Genomic DNA, 18601 nt, shown 5'->3' on the forward strand with positions numbered 1-18601 from the left:
ATATATATATATATATATTTGTAAGGTTTTCTACAACCGTAAACAGCAGGGATTGCCTGCGTGAATTTATATGTTTGGAAGGTCATTGATGCAGTGACGTAGCAAAGTTGCACACTTAATTGGTAGAAGCTTTCGACTTTATTAAGTCTTCATCGGCCAATATACATGCCTGTACAAAAATACACACAAAATACCTAATGATAGAATGCCTTATGATATACTATGAGATAATATAATTCTAAGAAACAGTCTAATTATACATGATAAAGTGAAATGTGAAATGCGTATAAACAATAACATATGATAGCATATAAACAACAACATACCTATTAAAATGGTGGTCATTAGGACATACGACTCATCGCATCCTCATCATGTATTCAGCAGCATTCCTTATAGCCAGACCCTCAGGATTAGAAGAATTTGTTCTGAGGACACCGATGCAGAGAAACATCTTGTCGACTTGTCGGACCATCTTCAACAACGCGGATATAGGAAGGACAAGGTAGAGTCTGCAATCCAGAAAGGCAGTGATATACCCGTAAAGAGCTGCTCACTCGCAACAAGAATAATAAAACGCAAGAGAGAGTCCCGCTAGTCTTAACTTACGATCATCGTCTTTCCAAAACAGCAAATACGCTCCACAAGCACATGCCGCTTCTACACCAATCGGACAAAATGAAACATGTCTTCAAAGAACCCCCACTTGTTGCATTTAGAAGATCAAGGAACTTAAAGGACCTCCTGGTATCCTCAAAATTACCAAGTTCCACTAAGACGAACGTCCAGGTAGAAAACCCAGGCTTCACCTCATGCCCTGCAAAAAATGTTCGGTAAGATCCTTCATAACAGAAGGTAACCATTTCACCAGCACTGTCACACATCAACGGTTCTCTATAAATTCTCACATTCACTGTAAAATGAGCTGGCTCATCTATTTGATCACTTGCAGGAAGTGTGGCAAACAATATGTGGGTAAAACCAAGAACACCCTCTACACAAGATTCACCAACCACAAGAGTGACATCAAACTTCATTCAACATCAAAAGGCAAGAACCTCCCTACCGGCCGTCACTTCAATCTTCCAGATCACTCACTCGACGATATCACCATCATGGGCATAGAAAAAATTCACAAACAAACTGATCAAACAATCCTGAGGAGAGAATCCTACTGGATATTAAAACTGCAAACTCTTCACCCAAAAGGAATTAATGTCGAATGCTAATTTGTGCTCATGTTTCACACACCATTTTCCGGCTTTTTACCCAAGTGGTCTTAATATTTTTGGTTCGACCGTATTTCTCACAAATTTACTTTGGGTCAGTTCTTTTGAACCACCCTGTTTTTCTTCATCATCGCATCATTAAGTTTCAGTCAATTACCTCTTTTCATCTTTTGTATTCTACATAATACCCTAATTTACTGTTTGCTTGCTCAAGCTTTTTAGTGTATACTTACAGCATCCTCCGTTGTAGCCAACGCTCCGGTCGTATGTCCTAATGACCACCATTTTAATAGGTATGTTGTTGTTTATATGCTATCATATGTTATTGTTTATACGCATTTCACATTTCACTTTATCATGTATAATTAGACTGTTTTTTAGAATTATATTATCTCATAGTATATCATAAGGCATTCTATCATTAGGTATTTTGTGTGTATTTTTGTACAGGCATGTATATTGGCCGATGAAGACTTAATAAAGTCGAAAGCTTCTACCAATTAAGTGTGCAACTTTGCTACGTCACTGCATCAATGACCTTCCAAATATATATATATATATATATATATATATATACACCCTGTGTGAGAGATTAATCATGGCTTCCAAAGGAGGTGTATGGATTTCAACTAGAATTGCCTAATATAACAACATTGGACATAAATTAGTAGAATCATTATTTCGTTGTATTAAGGGGGTACTACACCCCAGGCCGATTGTGTGCATATTTTTGCATTTTTCTCAAACATTATAACGCATTGGTGACAAGTAAGATATGTATATTATAGGGGCAAGGACTACAACTACTGCACTGAAAATTCAGCAACTCAAGCCAAATAGTTATTGATTTATTGATCAAATACTGGTTTTCCCTCATTTTTGACTGTAACTCCACAACTGTTGTCTGTGTTGAAATAAAATGTCCAGTGCAGTAGTTGTAGTCCTTGCCCCTATAATATATCTTACTTGTCACCAATGCAAAAATAGGCATAAAATTGGGCAGGGGTGTAGTACCCCCTTAATCTACTGCAATTTGTGCCAAAGCTGCTGTGCTGTGAATAGCAATAATGAAGTAATCAACTGCCACCTTGGAAACTGATACAATCAATGTTAGTAACTGCGAGATCCTCATACTGCAAAGAATAGATGTAATGGCCCTCTTCACGGTCAAAAAGAATTATCCTAATTTATCACAGCTATCATGATATTAAGTTCCAGGTTTGGCTAATCACAAACTTATTTCAATCCAAGATTCAACAAAGGAATACAATCATCTTCTGAATATTAAGGCCAATACTTGACTTGACCTGGACTAATGAAAGTGAAAATAGTATTATAAATTTGGAACAGTACTTCCTGAGAAATTGAATATCAAACATATAAATTACTATAAGTTTTGGGATAAAAGTACAATTATATCGTCAGATTCTTCAAATTGGAATATTTTGATACAGATTTAGTGATGTTAGTACAGGTCATTACTGATGGGTTAGTAGACTATAATGCTAAAACATGATGACAGAATGTATGATGTGATTACATTGTGATGTGATAGCAAAAATAACATTGTCATATGCCTAATCATCAGAAAATAACATGTAGATGGTTTGAACTACGCTTCTGAAACTATTATAGCCATGAAACTCTTTAAAATTGTGAATATTGGAACAACGAAATAAAGTACATGTAGTGTCACCCTAGCCATATAAATTGATAACTTAGATCGTGTTGCTGATGTCCATTCTTCACGACAACCTGCCATGTGCAGTGAAGGCACTAAGATTCCTAAATTGGGAAGTGTGTGGCAAAAAATTGTATGGGGGCGAAAAATTCGAGAGCGTGGAGCTGGAGTACAACGGGTGGTCCATGGGTGCACTTCTGTGGTGTTGCAAGGGAAACGTTACGAATGCCATTGCCACGCATCCCACGAAGCAATAGCAATCGCGCAACATTTAAACACGCCCAACACGCATTTCGTTATGTTATATCGTCAAAACATGTTGGCCCAATGCTCAATGCTGTGATTTGAAAGCATCGCCCTGTTTCGAATAAAACAATAATGTTCTGTTTTTGACAAAATAATCATTTTTGATAATATTCTTCAAGATACGCAATGAAACGTTCATTAATGCTTATAAAACATTATACCATTAAACAAAATGATTTAGTTAGGGAAGGCACTTGTAACGGGGAAAAATTGGTTGTTCAATATTATTTTCTATAATACATGCATAAAGAAAAATGAAAATGAAGTATATACTTGTGAAGTTTAGAATTCTACTAGGTTCAATGGAATTCCATTCGACTTCTGAGAGCAACATGCAACACGTTTAACTATTTGTATGCAATTTAACTGATTTTAAGTAACTTTATCTTCCGATTCAGACAACAACGCTTACGAATTTCTATTAAATCACATTTCGTAGCATTTCGTTTGCATTTCGTAAGTTAACTTATTACAAAATCTAGATATGACCATTTGAAAGTTAGACCAACTTTTGTGCCGCCTTTTCTTTTGTGCCAATACATAACTTAAATACGTATTGTTTGTAATAAACGCCCCGGGCGCGTTGCATTTTTCCAAAAGGGGGGCGTTTATTGAAGGTGAATTGTCAGTGAAAAAAACTTAAAAATCAGGTTAAATTTCCCGATGGTGCTCCTGTAGAAAGGAGGGATTTACGGCTATACTAATGGCGACGCCCATAGAAAATATCATTTTCGTGGTAAATACATCAAAATTACACCCGTATTTGCATCATCAAGCAAGAATCTGGTGAAATTCTACCATAATTAGGCAATGGAATGGATGGAAGTGTGAGTCATAACAGGTTTTGTCCATGCAATTTACCGATCGTCCCTGACAAGACTGACTGACTGATGGTAGTTTTAAGCTTACTTACACGATATAGCATGGAAATGTTTGTATTTTCGTCAATTTTTCACAGAAAAATTGGAGGGGGCGTTTATTAGAGGGGGAGCGTTTATTACAAACAATACGGTAGTTGACATTGTGCAGATAGCTTCGTGTAGGAGTTTCACCATTATGGCTGCTGCTGAATACGTGAATTGACTATTTTGATAATTCCCGAAATTTCTTGCAAAAGGAGCCCGAGCTACGTCATCATTGACAATGCGCATGCGCTACTATTCGAGTCTGCGCATTGACGATGTGCACATTGACGATTCCGTAGATTCGGATTTTTCACAGAGAATTACGGGAAAGGCCAAACTGGTCAATTCTCAGAAGACGTTTGGGAAATGGTGGATATTACATCAACTAATTGATCAACTAATCAATAATCACCTCGGCGCTCTTAGAAGACCGGACTCCCATGTTAGTCCGGGATAAACGAGAATTAGAGGAAGAACTTCGTGCATCGGCATTCATCTGTTGATTATATAGGTATAATTTTCTTTAAACTAGAACTTGAATTTATAAGTTATTACAAAATGTACTTATCGGGTTTGTTTATAAAATTATGGATTTACTTATTTATATTGAGCGTTAACTTACCATTAACATAAGACAACCATTAACATAATAATAGACTAGAATTGGTCTAGCCATTTGTTTTTTTTTCCTTTTTCTTTTTTTTTGTGTGTTTTTTTAAAATAAGTTGTGGATCCAATGTTATACGTTTTCCATCTTTATCAAAATGATAAGTATTCATCAGTGTTTGACTTCAAGTTGGATAGACCAAAAATGTATAAATTTGCACTATGCATAAAAGCTACATATATATTGAATTTTGTATTTCGACGTAACGGTTTTGTCTATTATGTGATATTACTGGTTAATGATGACTTATAACACGTTTTCTGAAGAAAAAAACCACTGAAATATGCTTGATACAAAACGTTTTCAACGGCCCTATCGACCCGCCCTATAGAGAATTAAGGAATATAATAATTTTAAAAGTAACTTCCACCCAAACATGAACACTGTATCATCTAGATTATTTACTTGCTTGCTGTATCGGGCCAATCCACACTACACATGCGGTGTTTGGAAACATCTTTCACATAGACACTATGAATTTCAAATGGAATTAGCACATTAACCAACTCTATTTAAAACTCACCCTCCCTCTTTAGAAGATTTAGATAGAATCTTCCTCAGAGGGTATATGGAATTTGAATGGAGCTGCCCACGGTGTTCATTGCATTTGAAATTCAAATTCAATTCCCTCTTTGGAACATATTTACCAAATCCTCCACATGGGTAGTGTGGAATTTAAATGGATTAACCCATTTTGATTGTGGTTTAATGCAGTAACTGTTATGGTATTTACTTACTGATTTTATGTTTTTAATTTAAGACAAAAATATGATCAAATCCAAGTATTTACCTCGTGCGTACTCCCCGTTCTCCGCAGTTCCGTGTGATTCATTATATTAAAAACGCCATTTCTCTGATATTAAAAAGAAAGAAAGAGAAAAAGAGAGAATTAGATTACAACTTTATATTCCAATGCCATTAATCTCTCATTTTCGTCTAGTCATCTTCTTTTGTAGCATCATTCATTGAATTTATTTTGTTCAAAGTCTGATTAACTGTCGATAATATCAATAATATCAAATAATATGGAAAGGGCATGATAATCGTGGTCAGGTCAAGATAACCTTGGTCAGGTCAAGATAATCTTGGTCAGGTCAAGATAATCTTGTTCAGGCCATGATAATCTTGGCCAGTTCGTGATAATCTTGGTCAGGTCAAGATAATTTTGGTCAGGTCATGATAATTTTGGCCAGGTCATGATAATTTTGGACAGGTCAAGATAATATTGGTCAAGTCAAGATAGTGTTGGCCATGTCAACATATTCTTGGCCAGGGCAAGATAATCTTGGTCAGGTCAAGATAATTTTGGTCAGGTCATGATAATTTTGGCCAGGTCATGATTATTTTGGACAGGTCAAGATAATATTGGTCAAGTCAAGATAGTGTTGGCCATGTCAACATATTCTTGGCCAGGGCAAGGTAATCTTGGACAGGTTAACATATAAAATCTTGGACTGGTCAAGAAATTTTGAACAAGAGAAATACATGTTCGTATTGTGAAACACTGGCCACATTATCTGAGTTCTTGGACACTTCAACAAACTTAAATTGATTCAAAGTACAGCTTTGGTATTTTAATGATTTGGATGGAACGGTCAAACTATAGAGGGCTCTAATTTACAATTAATATATTTTAAACCATCAACGCTAAACTGAATATATTTTGTAGGTTTGTGCCTAGTATATTTAAATGAAACAACTCGGATATGGTCTCGCCTTTCTCAACTATTATGCTTACCATACCCCAACATGGTAATGGTACTCGCCCTTTATTTAATACCAAGTTGGTGGAAGTTAGCGTGACTTTGGTTAATTTTAACTTCAGGCTGAACAAATTTAAATCTCCAAATCAACTGTCATTTCAATTTATGTGAGAATTTCAATTTGTAATTTATATCTATCTGGTATTGTATTGTATTGCCAAATATATTAATTATTTTAAAGTTATGCTTACCCTATCTGTCATGTGTAGGTTTATATCCCCTGAACGACTTCTTGGTGGACCTTGTATATCTTTGCTTCTTCGCCATCTTGTTATATGTTTACGAAACCATTTATATACATTCAGGAATGACTTGGGACTTGGTACTAGGTTGAATGGTATAGGTAATGTGGCGCCTTTCTCGAGGTACGAGAGCCAAAGTTGAGAACGGGCGAACTTCCATTCTACGTCTTCATCGCTCTGAAGATGAAAACAATTTCATTACAAGTAAGGAAACAACGATGAATAGCGCTCACACGAAAGGAAGGAAGAAAAGAAGAAAGATATTCTCTCATTTTCTGATCGAAGAAAATGTTAATCTCTTGCGCTAACTGAAACAAGTTCACGGAAAGTGTAAACCCAAAATGCAAATATTGACGTCATCGGCACTTCAGATACAGGGAGGAGTAACAGTGAATTAAACAAAACCCCGGATGTCCGACATACAGAAGTATGTAGTATCTCATAGCAAGGTTAGCAACTGTTTTAAACTGTTGCGATTTGGTAGTTCACAGCATCTTGCAAATGGTAGTGAGCTTTGGCAAAAATTGCATTGATCATTTCATAGCGAGTGTGTAGAAGAATTCAAATATCACAGATATACTTTTGTAGGTCCGGTGGTTATTGAGTTATGTTGTTATGTTTTGCAAAACATCAAAATGTTATTTTTCAATAATATATTGATTTAGATACAGAAATCGTCTACCCTTAAGACGGCGGTTTGAAAATAAAACTGGCAAACAATTCCAAGCAGATTGGACATAAGAATAAAACTGTAACTGAGATGGAATAATAGGGTGGATTTTAAATCAATGGAATAATAATCCATTTCTACACTCTAAATTACAAGATTTTAAAAATAAATCATTAAGGTTGCAATTAGGGACCAATCAATTTTAGGTTTAAAATTAATCTACAGATTCGAATTTTAATCTTAAAAAATTTAATTTTAAATCTGTAGGATTTAATTTTAAATCCAATACTTGATTGGTGCTTAATCGCAATCCCTTAGGATTTCTTTTTTTAATCGTAGACATTTAGAGTGTAGCTACTAGCTAGACTTAGTTCTTATTGTCTATACAGAAATATCATGGATTTGGCAGTGTGAGTTTTACGTATAATGTCACTTTAATGTTTACCTCAATTTCTTGGAATGAGTTACTCATCATAGCAATTAGCATATTCAGCATGACTAACGCCATGACGACATGATATACCATAAACAACATAGTCCCGATGGTTTCCGTTATATGATGGCCGTCGCGACCGTACTTTTCACCCTCTGGTATATTGGTGTCTGCAGGCGAGGCTAAGCCAAACAACGCCCAGAATAATGTCAGGAAAGTATCCCCAAATCTGCGAAATAGATACCATATAGATTGGGAAAAATTTAAGATATTTTAGATGATATTCTCTACATTAAACATTCGTGCATTTATTAAAAATATCGACAACAAACGGGGTAGGTATCCAGCAATTCTATTTTTTTAAACGTTTGATAAAAGCTAAATATCGGGACATATAAGTCATGAAAAACCAATACAACATACTTTTTAAAATGTTGTCAAATATTACAGTAAAATATTTCGGAAAACATTTTACAAAATATTTTGTCAAAATTTAAATAATGTTAGAATGCTTTGCAGCATGATTTCAAAAATAGTTTTGAATGTTATGAACATATTTTTTACCTTTCATCGTTTCTGTAAAACGACTTGTATTTGCTGGGTAACATGTGCTTAGTTGTGCAGAAAGCAGTGGAAAGAATGACAAATTTACTGTTGCTTGCTTCGGTAAGAACGAGTTGTACAACTTCGAGGTTCTTTTAAATTAATTAAATAACAAAATCCCACTTGATTTTGCATTATAGACAATTTCTTTAAATTAAGAAATGTATCTTTTTATAATTGGTATGGAAAATGTTACTTTTTTTTCATATTACATTGAAGGTCTCATAGACACAATTTTACTTTTACTTTTTCTTTTGTAAAAGAGGGCCTTTTTTTGTAAATCAAAAATCAATTATCATTGCAATGGAAATCCAGTATAAACAGTGCGAGGTGTTATTTTGACAACTCTGTCTGTGTTAAATACGACATGCTTAGTACAAGATAGAAAATACACTTACGTAGCGAAGCCAAATCCCTGTTTTTGTGGACAATTCTCGTCAATTTCCCGTTTTTCATAACCCCAGTAGAGATTATACAATGCACAGAAAAACGCCATGAACACGACCATGAACACAACAGTGAACCGGATTATGTCACCAAGCATACGGCCCAAGGATATTTGTAAAGGCCCGAGAAATTCGCTGACTGGAAGGACGTAGGACATCCTGGAAAAACTGAGGACATTCGCCATAGCAAAGAGTGCTTCAGCCACTAGTGTTGGATCGTCTTCCAACCAAACCACTCTATCTGTAATGTAGAGAAATGTTGTTAAGGTTTTATATTCATACAGGTATAATTAAATGCATGCATAAAACTATTCAACTGGACTGATACTTTTTTGGTTAAAGGGGGATCCAGTTGACCAGGCAAACTTTCAAGGACAACCCAATTAAGTAGGCTTAAAATATAATCAAGTCAATGTTCACCTCTATACCACCAAACTTTGTGCAGCTCCCAACTTAATGTGTTTTCCAGATATTTATAGCGGCCTTTAAGTGGAAATATCACTCAGAGCCCCTGCTATGTTTGGTCTCCAACCATATGATTTTGTTTTACTTGTAGAAGTTGTTTAATGGTGAATATAAACTGAACTGAACTGAACGAACTGAACCCAGAACGCTACTCACCAACCTCTATTGTAATGCAAAGTTGTGCTAAAAGTCGATCCATACATGTTGAAATCAGCACAATTAACAACCTTTTTTTTGCTTTGAAATCAATTTTCTCCGTCAAATAAGAAACAATTTTTTTTCAATAATGTTGGATAAAAACATGGTTTTTGGAAATATATATTTTTATAATCCTGGTGTTAAAATTAGGCATGAAAATTGGATTTTTATAGTCCTCAACTACGCCCGTGAGCTTTTTTTGGAATTAACTTTTTAGCGTTTCAAACTAATCATCGTCATCATCATCAGCCGTATTCAGCCTCCCGAAAGCCTCCCCAAGTTGGCCCCAAATATTCCTGTCATTTGCTTTTGCCATCAACCTATGAAACTTATCTCATCCCTCCATCTAATTTTCTGTCTGCCTTGGTGTCTTGAGCCCAGCCAAGGCTTCCATTCTGTGGCATTCTTTGTCCATCTATTATCTGTTGATATGGCCAGCACAATGTAACTTCTTCATGTTTATTGTGTGTGTATTATGCCCGTAACTTCTGCTTGGCTCTTGATCCATGCCACTGTTTTCCTATCCCTTTCGCTGAAGCCTAGCATGCATCTTTCCCTGCTATGCTATTCAGTTTCCAATTTTTGTTCCATCCTCTTAGTAAGCAACCATGTTTCAGTTCCGTATCATGGCTGGTAGTACACGTTGGTTGAATACCTTTCGTTTCATAAAAGCTGGCATCTTGCTTATCATGATGTTCAAACTAAAGAAAGATTTCCCCACCTCTATCATGTCTATAAGCCTATCTTGTGAGTTTATATATGAATACATGAATACAAAACCCACCCAAGTCCATGGGAAGTGATTTTGAGAGATTACCACTAGTAAGATAATACAAAATAAAGCACACATGTATGTATAATCATGATAATGTTGATAAGCATTCTGCCATGTAATATAAACCACACACTTTCCTTTATTAAACCCATTTTTTTTCAAAAGTCACTCTCTAGCAATGAATGTGTTACAAGTGGACTTTTATACATACTGGATTTCAATCAATGTGTTACAAGACTCAAATCATGGAATTGGGTGGTTCTTTCATACATGCTATTTTTCACATGCTCAATAGACACAGAGGATGAATTTGAGTTGTTCTTTCATACACATGACAGGCCTATGTATAGCAACAATTTCCCATGCTTAACTCAATTTAGCCAACGTATGGACTTGGGTGGGTTTTGTATTCATATATTCATATATATTATAGTTTTGTCAGGATATCCGTTTTGATTTCATTCACCTTTTTTTCACTTGCCACTGCCAAAAATGTCCAACTTCATTTCTAATAAAACCAGCAGAAATAATCGATATTTTTATTGTGGCTTGCAAAATCATCCATCCATGGTTACATTCTCGAGTTGATTTTGACAAAATTGATAGTCGGAATTGAATAAATGGTGCAATCAAAACCGAAATTCTGACAAAACTATGACATATTATAGCCCTATATGATGTGCTTTAGAAGCACCCCCCACCCAAAAAAAATTGCCCCTGAGGCAAGTTGAGGCATTTAAAAATCGAAAATCTTACACCAGAGGCATAAATTTAACACCAGCGCTTGAAAAAATATACAGCACCAAACATTATATTTTTTTCTGACATTAACTGGAGAAATGTAAAAATTATTGCTTTTCATTTGACCGAGAAAATTAATTATGAAGTGAAAATGGTGCAGATTTCAACACCGATCGTTTCCAGTACATATAATTAAGGTTAGCAACTATTTTAATCTGTTTCGATTTCGTAGTTCACGGCATCTTACGAATGGTAGTGAGCTTTTGCAAAAGTTGCATTGATCATTTCATAGCGAGTGTGTAGAAGAATTCAATATCACAGATAATACGTTTGAAGGTAATGTGGTTTTTGGTTTATGTTGTGAAGAGGGCTGAAACAACAACACTTTCATAAAACGTTTTCTAGGTATATGATTTGCAGAATGAACTTTTGCATGAAAGTGTTATTTTTCAATAATATTATTGATTTAGATCATGAAAATCGATTTATGTTTGGCTGCCTCGGTCAACAGTACCTAGTCTACCCATAGGTGACGGGTCTTGTATTACAATAGCCATCCACTGACTAGCGTTCTGAGTGTTATAGTAATCAAGACATAAATAGTATTTACCGCCTTTGGTATAGTAGTGATGTTGTAGCGCTATGCTGTTATCATTGATGACCTGTATACACGCGTCTTCGTTGCTATTGAAATACACAATGGCTGCTTCAGCCTTCTCGTAGCCGATGATTTTCAGTACAAAGCATGAGACGTAGAGATTAAGCATTGTAATATCTAGCCAATTCCACGTAGAAGCAAGATAGCGTCTGTAGCCTTCTTCGTAAATTTGCTTAATCTCTTGCCACCACATCCCTGGAAATTAATAAATACGATACATAATGAATAGATACATAAATAAAAATATAAATAACATAAATATACATAAGTACGTAAAGAAAGAAAGTAATAAAAAGAAAGAAAGAAAGAAAGAAAGAAAGAAAGAAAGAAAGAAAGAAAGAAAGAAAGAAAGAAAGAAAGAAAGAAAGAAAGAAAGAACGAACGAACGAACGAACGAAAGAAAGAAAGAAAGAAAGAAAGAAAGAAAGAAAGAAAGAAAGAAAGAAAGAGAAAGAAAGAATGAATAGATACATAAATAAAAATATAAATAACATACAAATATACAGATATACATAAATAAGTAAAGAAAGGACGAAAGAAAGGACGAAAGAAAGGACAAAAGAAAGAAAGAAAGAAAGAAAGAAAGAAAAGAAAAGAAAGAAAGAAAGAAAGAAAGAAAGAAAGAAAAGAAAGAAAGAAAGAAAAAGAAAGAAAGAAGAAAGAAAAGAGGAAGAAAGAAAGAAAGAAAGAAAGAAAGAAGAAAGAAAGAAAGAAAGAAAGAAAGAAAAGAAAGAAAGAAAGAAAGAAAGAAAGAAAGAAAGAAAGAAAGAAAGAAAGAAAGAAAGAAAGAAAGAAAGAAAGAAAGAAAGAACGAAAGAAAGAAAGAAAGAAAGAAAGAAAAAAAGAAAGAAAGAAAGAAAGAAGGAAAGAAAGAAAGAAAGGAAGATAGAAAGAAAGAAAGAAAGAAAGAAAGAAAGTTATATTACAGTACCGTCAAACCCCGTCTACAAGCATATAGAGTACTTCTGATGAAAGCTACATTAATCAAGGCGCCATTATGGACTTTGAGCAAATAAATTACGGATCCAAGCATATGGTCGAATCCAACCAAAAGTGTCCACGGGCCAAAAATAAAAGTCCGAAATAAAAATGTCTCCACAATTTTTTCCTTTTGCCCATTCATTGATGACATATTGGCTTTATAGGAACCAAAAGTGCCATTACTAATCTTGAAAAATAAATCCAGGACGTGTGATAGTAAATGTGATATCAAAACCCAATGTTACCTACGAATACCACTAGGATGCTTTCACTATCGCAATACTAATCAACCTAAAACAAATGGAATATTCCCATTAACGCTTTTTCGTGTAATGTAGACCACAGGGTGTCAGGAAAATGCTAACTCAACCAGAAAATATTTGTTTTTATTTTTATAACGCGATCAATAAGTTTAGGTCAGTTTCTGTATTTTATTTATCAAATGAGTATGAATCAATTTACACATTGTATAAGAACGAGTATGATATATGTTTTCAAGAATATTAGGAATTATACGCATACACCTAACGCTTTATACAATGAAAAGGTGAAGAAACCTGGGTATTCGTAGGTAACATGAGCGATTTAACAATATCTATATTGAGTTTATAGGTTTAAATTTTGCTATTATGGTAATGAATTAATAAAATTGTAGTTTTTAGATCCCTTTCAGATGGTACGTCCAAATGAATAAATGCTATTACCTTAGATCAAAAAATTGTTGATGCTTTTAGCAAGATTTTGACCACTTCATTTTGATATACAAGTAGTTAATCAGCAATTTTACATAATAAATAATTGTTGAATGAATCCGTATATGGGTAATAATAGTGTCCTGGGGTACCGCTTAAAGTTTTTGACAATTAATTTCTATTAGTAAAAACACTTCATTACACATGTCATGTATTATGCTGTATTCGTAAGTAACATTTCAGTATTTGAAGGTAAGAATTAGACTTTTGGTGGATATCGCAATCAAAACTTCATTTTATAAAGCACTTTGAATGTATTATTTTCTTTATGTGCGTTTATTGATACTTTAGACCCTATCATGTATTAATAATGTCGGTTCACAACGGTTGAAAGAGGATTGAAGTAAGAAACAAAGGTACTAAAGTGACTTTAATTTGCTTATTTGCACACAAATCGCTTAAAACCGTTATTGCAGACTTGTGAAGTCCATCTTGGAGTCAGTTACGTCTTGTGGCCTTTCGTTTGAGGGCAACTACAATTAGCTTTATACCAGGGTCCATCAATGTGTTGTCTAGATCATGAGACAATGAGAACAGTCGTTTTTCCATGGTATTCGTAGGTAACCTTAGCGAAAACGTCAAAAGTTACCTTCGAATAAATCAATTTGGACACAAATTACTAAGAAACCAGAAGGTCGGTAAACATTTAAAATGAAGCACACATGACAGTTGACAAATCCAAGTATTTACCCCTTCTAATCTTCTTTGAATCTGATTTTTCTTTCAAATGAGCAGACCGTCGTCTATTTGAGTACATATTTTTCACCAATTAAGCCGTATTCAGTTTTGCATGGTGGGCATGTATGTGAATTCGCAACTTTCATTGACATATGATTTGATAGCAAACATACAGGCCTTCGTTATGTACCAATATGGGCATTGGCATGAATGGCGGTGTTTCACAATACTGTCATGATGTCAAAAGTGTATTCGTAGGTAACATTCAGTTACCGAAATTTACCTACGAATACTTGCTTTTATTGTTGACATCTCAGAAATATTTAAACGCAGGTTATTGAAACTTGGTAGAAATAAAGAGTGTATTACCCTGCACCTATTGCTTAACTATTGTTTACTATTCTCTCACTTTGTGGAAATGACACAGCTTTTAACATGTATTCGGAGGTAATGCATATTTTTTACCAAACCTACCTTTGTGCCATTTAGAATTTCTGCCAGCTAAACACAATAATAAAGATGCCCGAATGTAATGCATTTCAGTATTGGACATATCAAAGCTTGTATCAATTGCGCATTTATTAGTGATTTCCATTTTTAAAGATATATCTAGTGCTATGAAAAAATTGTATTCGTAGGTAATGTAAAAAATACCACTCAAAAATTATCACAAAAAATTCATAATTATGTACAAATATGTGAAAAATTGAACAGGCAATCTTTGAATACACACCTTTCAGGAAATCAATTTAGATTCAATCCAATGACTTCTTTTCATAACTGATTTAGATGTTTTTAAAAATACTTTAAGAAATATTTTGAAAAAATGGGTAAAAATAGCATATGGTCGAATCCAACGAAAAGTGTACACGGCATGTTCAGGGCCATAACTTAAAAGTATTAATCAATTGGCATTCGTTTTTGTATTTTGTTTATTCGCCTTGATCATACGCTTCGCGCCATATATAATAAGACCCCCTTCTGTGAAAAACTTAGACACAGAGACCCCAAAACATGCTATTTTTACCAATTTTTTCAAAATATTTCTTAAAGTATTTTTAAAAACATCTAAATCAGTTATGAAAAGAAGTCATTGGATTGAATCTAAATTGATTTCCTGAAAGGTATGTATTCAAAGATTGCCTGTTCAATTTTTCACATATTTGTACATAATTATGAATTTTTGTGATAATTTTTGAGTGGTATTTTTTACATTACCAACGAATACAATTTTTCATAGCACTAGATATATCTTTAAAAAATGGAAATCACTAATAAATGCGCAATTGATACAAGCTTTGATATGTCCAATACTGAAATGCATTGCATTCGGACCTCTTTATTATTGTGTTTAGCTGCCAGAAATTCTAAATGGCACAAAGGTAGGTTTGGTAAAAAATATGCATTACCTCCGAATACATGTTAAAAGCTGTGTCATTTCCACAAAGTGAGAGAATAGTAAACAATAGTTAAGCAATAGGTGCAGGGTAATACACTCTTTATTTCTACCAAGTTTCAATAGCCTGCGTTTAAATATTTCTGAGATGTCAACAATAAAAGCAAGTATTCGTAGGTAAATTTCGGTAACCGAATGTTACCTACGAATACAATTTGACATCATGACAGTATTGTGAAGCACCGCCATTCATGCCAATGCCCATATTGGTAGATAACGGGGGCCTGTATGTTTGCTATCAAATCATATGTCAATGAAAGTTGCGAATTCACATACATGCCCACCATGCAAAACTGAATACGGCTTAATTGTTGAAAAATATGTACTGAAATAGACGACGGTCTGCTCATTTGAAAGAAAAATCAGATTCAAATAAGATTAGAAGGGGATAAATACTTGGATTTGTCAACTGTCATGTGTGCTTCATTTTAAATGTTTACCGACCTTCTGGTTTCTGAGTAATTTGTGTCCAAATTGATTTATTCGAAGGTAACTTTTGACGTTTTCGCTAAGGTTACCTACGAATACCATGGAAAAACGACTGTTCTCATTGTCTCATGATCTAGACAATACAGTGATGGACCCTGGTATAAAGTTAATTGTAGTTGCCCTCAAACGAAAGGCTACAAGACGTAACTGACTCCAAGATGGACTTCACGGTTTTAAGCAATTTGTGTGCAATTAAGCAAATTAAAGTCACTGTAGTGCCTTTGTTTCTTACTTCAATCCTCTTTCAACCGCTGTGAACCGACATTATTAATACATGATAGGGTCTAAAGTAACCATAAACGCACATAAAAAATAATACATTCAAAGTGCTTTATAAAATGAAGTTTTGATTGCGATATCCACCAAAAGTCTAATTCTTACCTACAAATACTGAAATGTTACTTACGAATACAGCATAATACATGACATGTGTAATGAAGTGTCCCTACCAATGGAAATTAATTGTCAAAAACTTTAAGCGGTACCCCAGGACACTATTATTACCCATATACGGATTCATTCAACAATTATTTATTATGTAAAATTGCTGATTAACTACTTGTATATCAAAATGAAGTGGTCAAAATCTTGCTAAAAGCATCAAAAATGTTTTGATCTAAGGTAATAGCATTTATTCATTTGGACGTACCATCTGAAAGAGATCTAAAAACTACCATTTTATTAATTCATTAGCATAATAGCAAAATTTAAACCTCTAAACTCAATATAGATATTGTTAAATCGCTCATGTTACCTACGAATACCCGGGTTTCTTCACCTTTTCATTGTATAAAGCGTTAGGTGTATGCGTATAATTCCTCATATTCTTGAAAACATATATCCTACTCGTTCTTATACAATGTGTAAATTGATTCATACTCATTTGATAAATAAAACACAGAAACTGACCTAAACTACATTTTCAAAAATAAACTAGCATAAATTGACTAAGATCATATTGATCGCGTTATAAAAATAAAACAAATATTTTCTGGTTGAGCTAGCATTTTCCTGACACCCTGTGGTCTACATTACACGAAAAAATCGTTAATGGGAATATTCCATTTGTTTTAGGTTGATTAGTATTGCGATAGTGAAAGCATCCTAGTGGTATTCGTAGGTAACATTGGGTTTTGATATCACATTTACTATCACACGTCCTGGATTTATTTTTCAAGATTAGTAATGGCACTTTTGGTTCCTATAAGGCCAATATGTCATCAATCAAAGGGCAAAAGGAACAAATTGTGGAGACATTTTTATTTCGGACTTTTATTTTTGGCCCGTGGACACTTTTGGTTGGATTCGACCATATACAAACAAGTATTATTTTAAAACCAATCTATTGTATTGGTATATTTACGCTGGCTTCAAATTAATTTAGCTTTCATAAAAAAACATTATATATGCTTGTAGATGGGGTTTTACGGTATGTAGCTCCTTGCCACTTACCAACTAAATAAATAACAATGATATACTCTAGTGGTGTCAGAGCTGAAAATCGTAGATTGAATTTTGGATCATTGATGTCTGGAAAGATTTCACTGCAGTTTTGTTGATTCTTGATATTATCGATAAATTCAGATCTCTCATCTTTATTATCGTTCACTGCCATTAAGGCTGATTCGAGGAAGAGTAGGAGTAGAAATATGAGGTAGGAAGCTGTATGGACTATAAACTTAACAAGTGGTGTGCTGACCATTTTACCAGCCTGCAAAAAGGGAGCAAAAACGTGATATGGTTAATATAAACTCGTGAAGAAGGAGTCAACATCTTCTATAGGATGCTGTGTGGACTAAACCAGCGACATGCTTACCATATTACCTGCCAGGATACTCCAAGTGGGACATCTTAGACATTGTTTTGTATTGCATCTTTAAAAGTTGCGATGATAAATAATTGCGATGAATAATTTTACAAGAGCAATGGTGGGCCTCACCCCCTTTGTCATCTTTGATGACCAGTCGTACACCCGGGAAAGGTACTGGAGTAAATTTTTTAGCACTAATGAGCGCAAAGAATAGATAAATTTATATTAGTAGATTAGGTCGTTTGGGCGTAACCACGCGCGTTTTTTATGACCGATGAAAATATTAGGGGGTGGGTCGTAGTTCTAGGGTTAGGTAAAATTTCATATTGCACCGATCCAAAGTGTTGTGTTTGCTTGAAACATGCTTTGATTATAATTATGTTAAAGAAGTCAGCAATTATATGGGATTTTTAACAGCAATTATCAAGACTTTTGTAAAACACCAGCTCCTTTAGAAGTAAATTAATAATAGATGTAGGGTGAGGTTATATCATTATTTCGGCTATATGTTATATATAAAAATTCTTTTGTTAACTGTGCTTAAATCATTAGAAGGATAAGATGAATTTTACTATTAAGTGTGTTACAAATTGTTTGCAAGTATGCGGTAGACATTAATCTACATTTGTCAAGAATGACATGCAAATTTGACA

The 18601-nt window shown here is 34.3% G+C and overlaps 1 protein-coding gene across 1 annotated transcript in view; it reads right to left on the bottom strand.

Annotated features, from left to right (window-relative positions):
• The window catches only part of LOC140162956 (short transient receptor potential channel 7-like), a 473805-nt gene that overhangs the window by 6754 nt on the left and 448450 nt on the right, over nucleotides 1–18601 (bottom strand). Inside the window, 7 exon segments of the mRNA XM_072186273.1 lie at nucleotides 4534–4617; nucleotides 5579–5641; nucleotides 6743–6970; nucleotides 7909–8125; nucleotides 8898–9186; nucleotides 11735–11977; nucleotides 17591–17849. Coding sequence (XP_072042374.1) covers nucleotides 4534–4617; nucleotides 5579–5641; nucleotides 6743–6970; nucleotides 7909–8125; nucleotides 8898–9186; nucleotides 11735–11977; nucleotides 17591–17849 — 1383 coding nt within the window.

This window comes from Amphiura filiformis, chromosome 10 (genome assembly GCF_039555335.1).
Source record: "Amphiura filiformis chromosome 10, Afil_fr2py, whole genome shotgun sequence".
Taxonomy (NCBI): Eukaryota; Metazoa; Echinodermata; class Ophiuroidea; order Amphilepidida; family Amphiuridae; genus Amphiura; species Amphiura filiformis.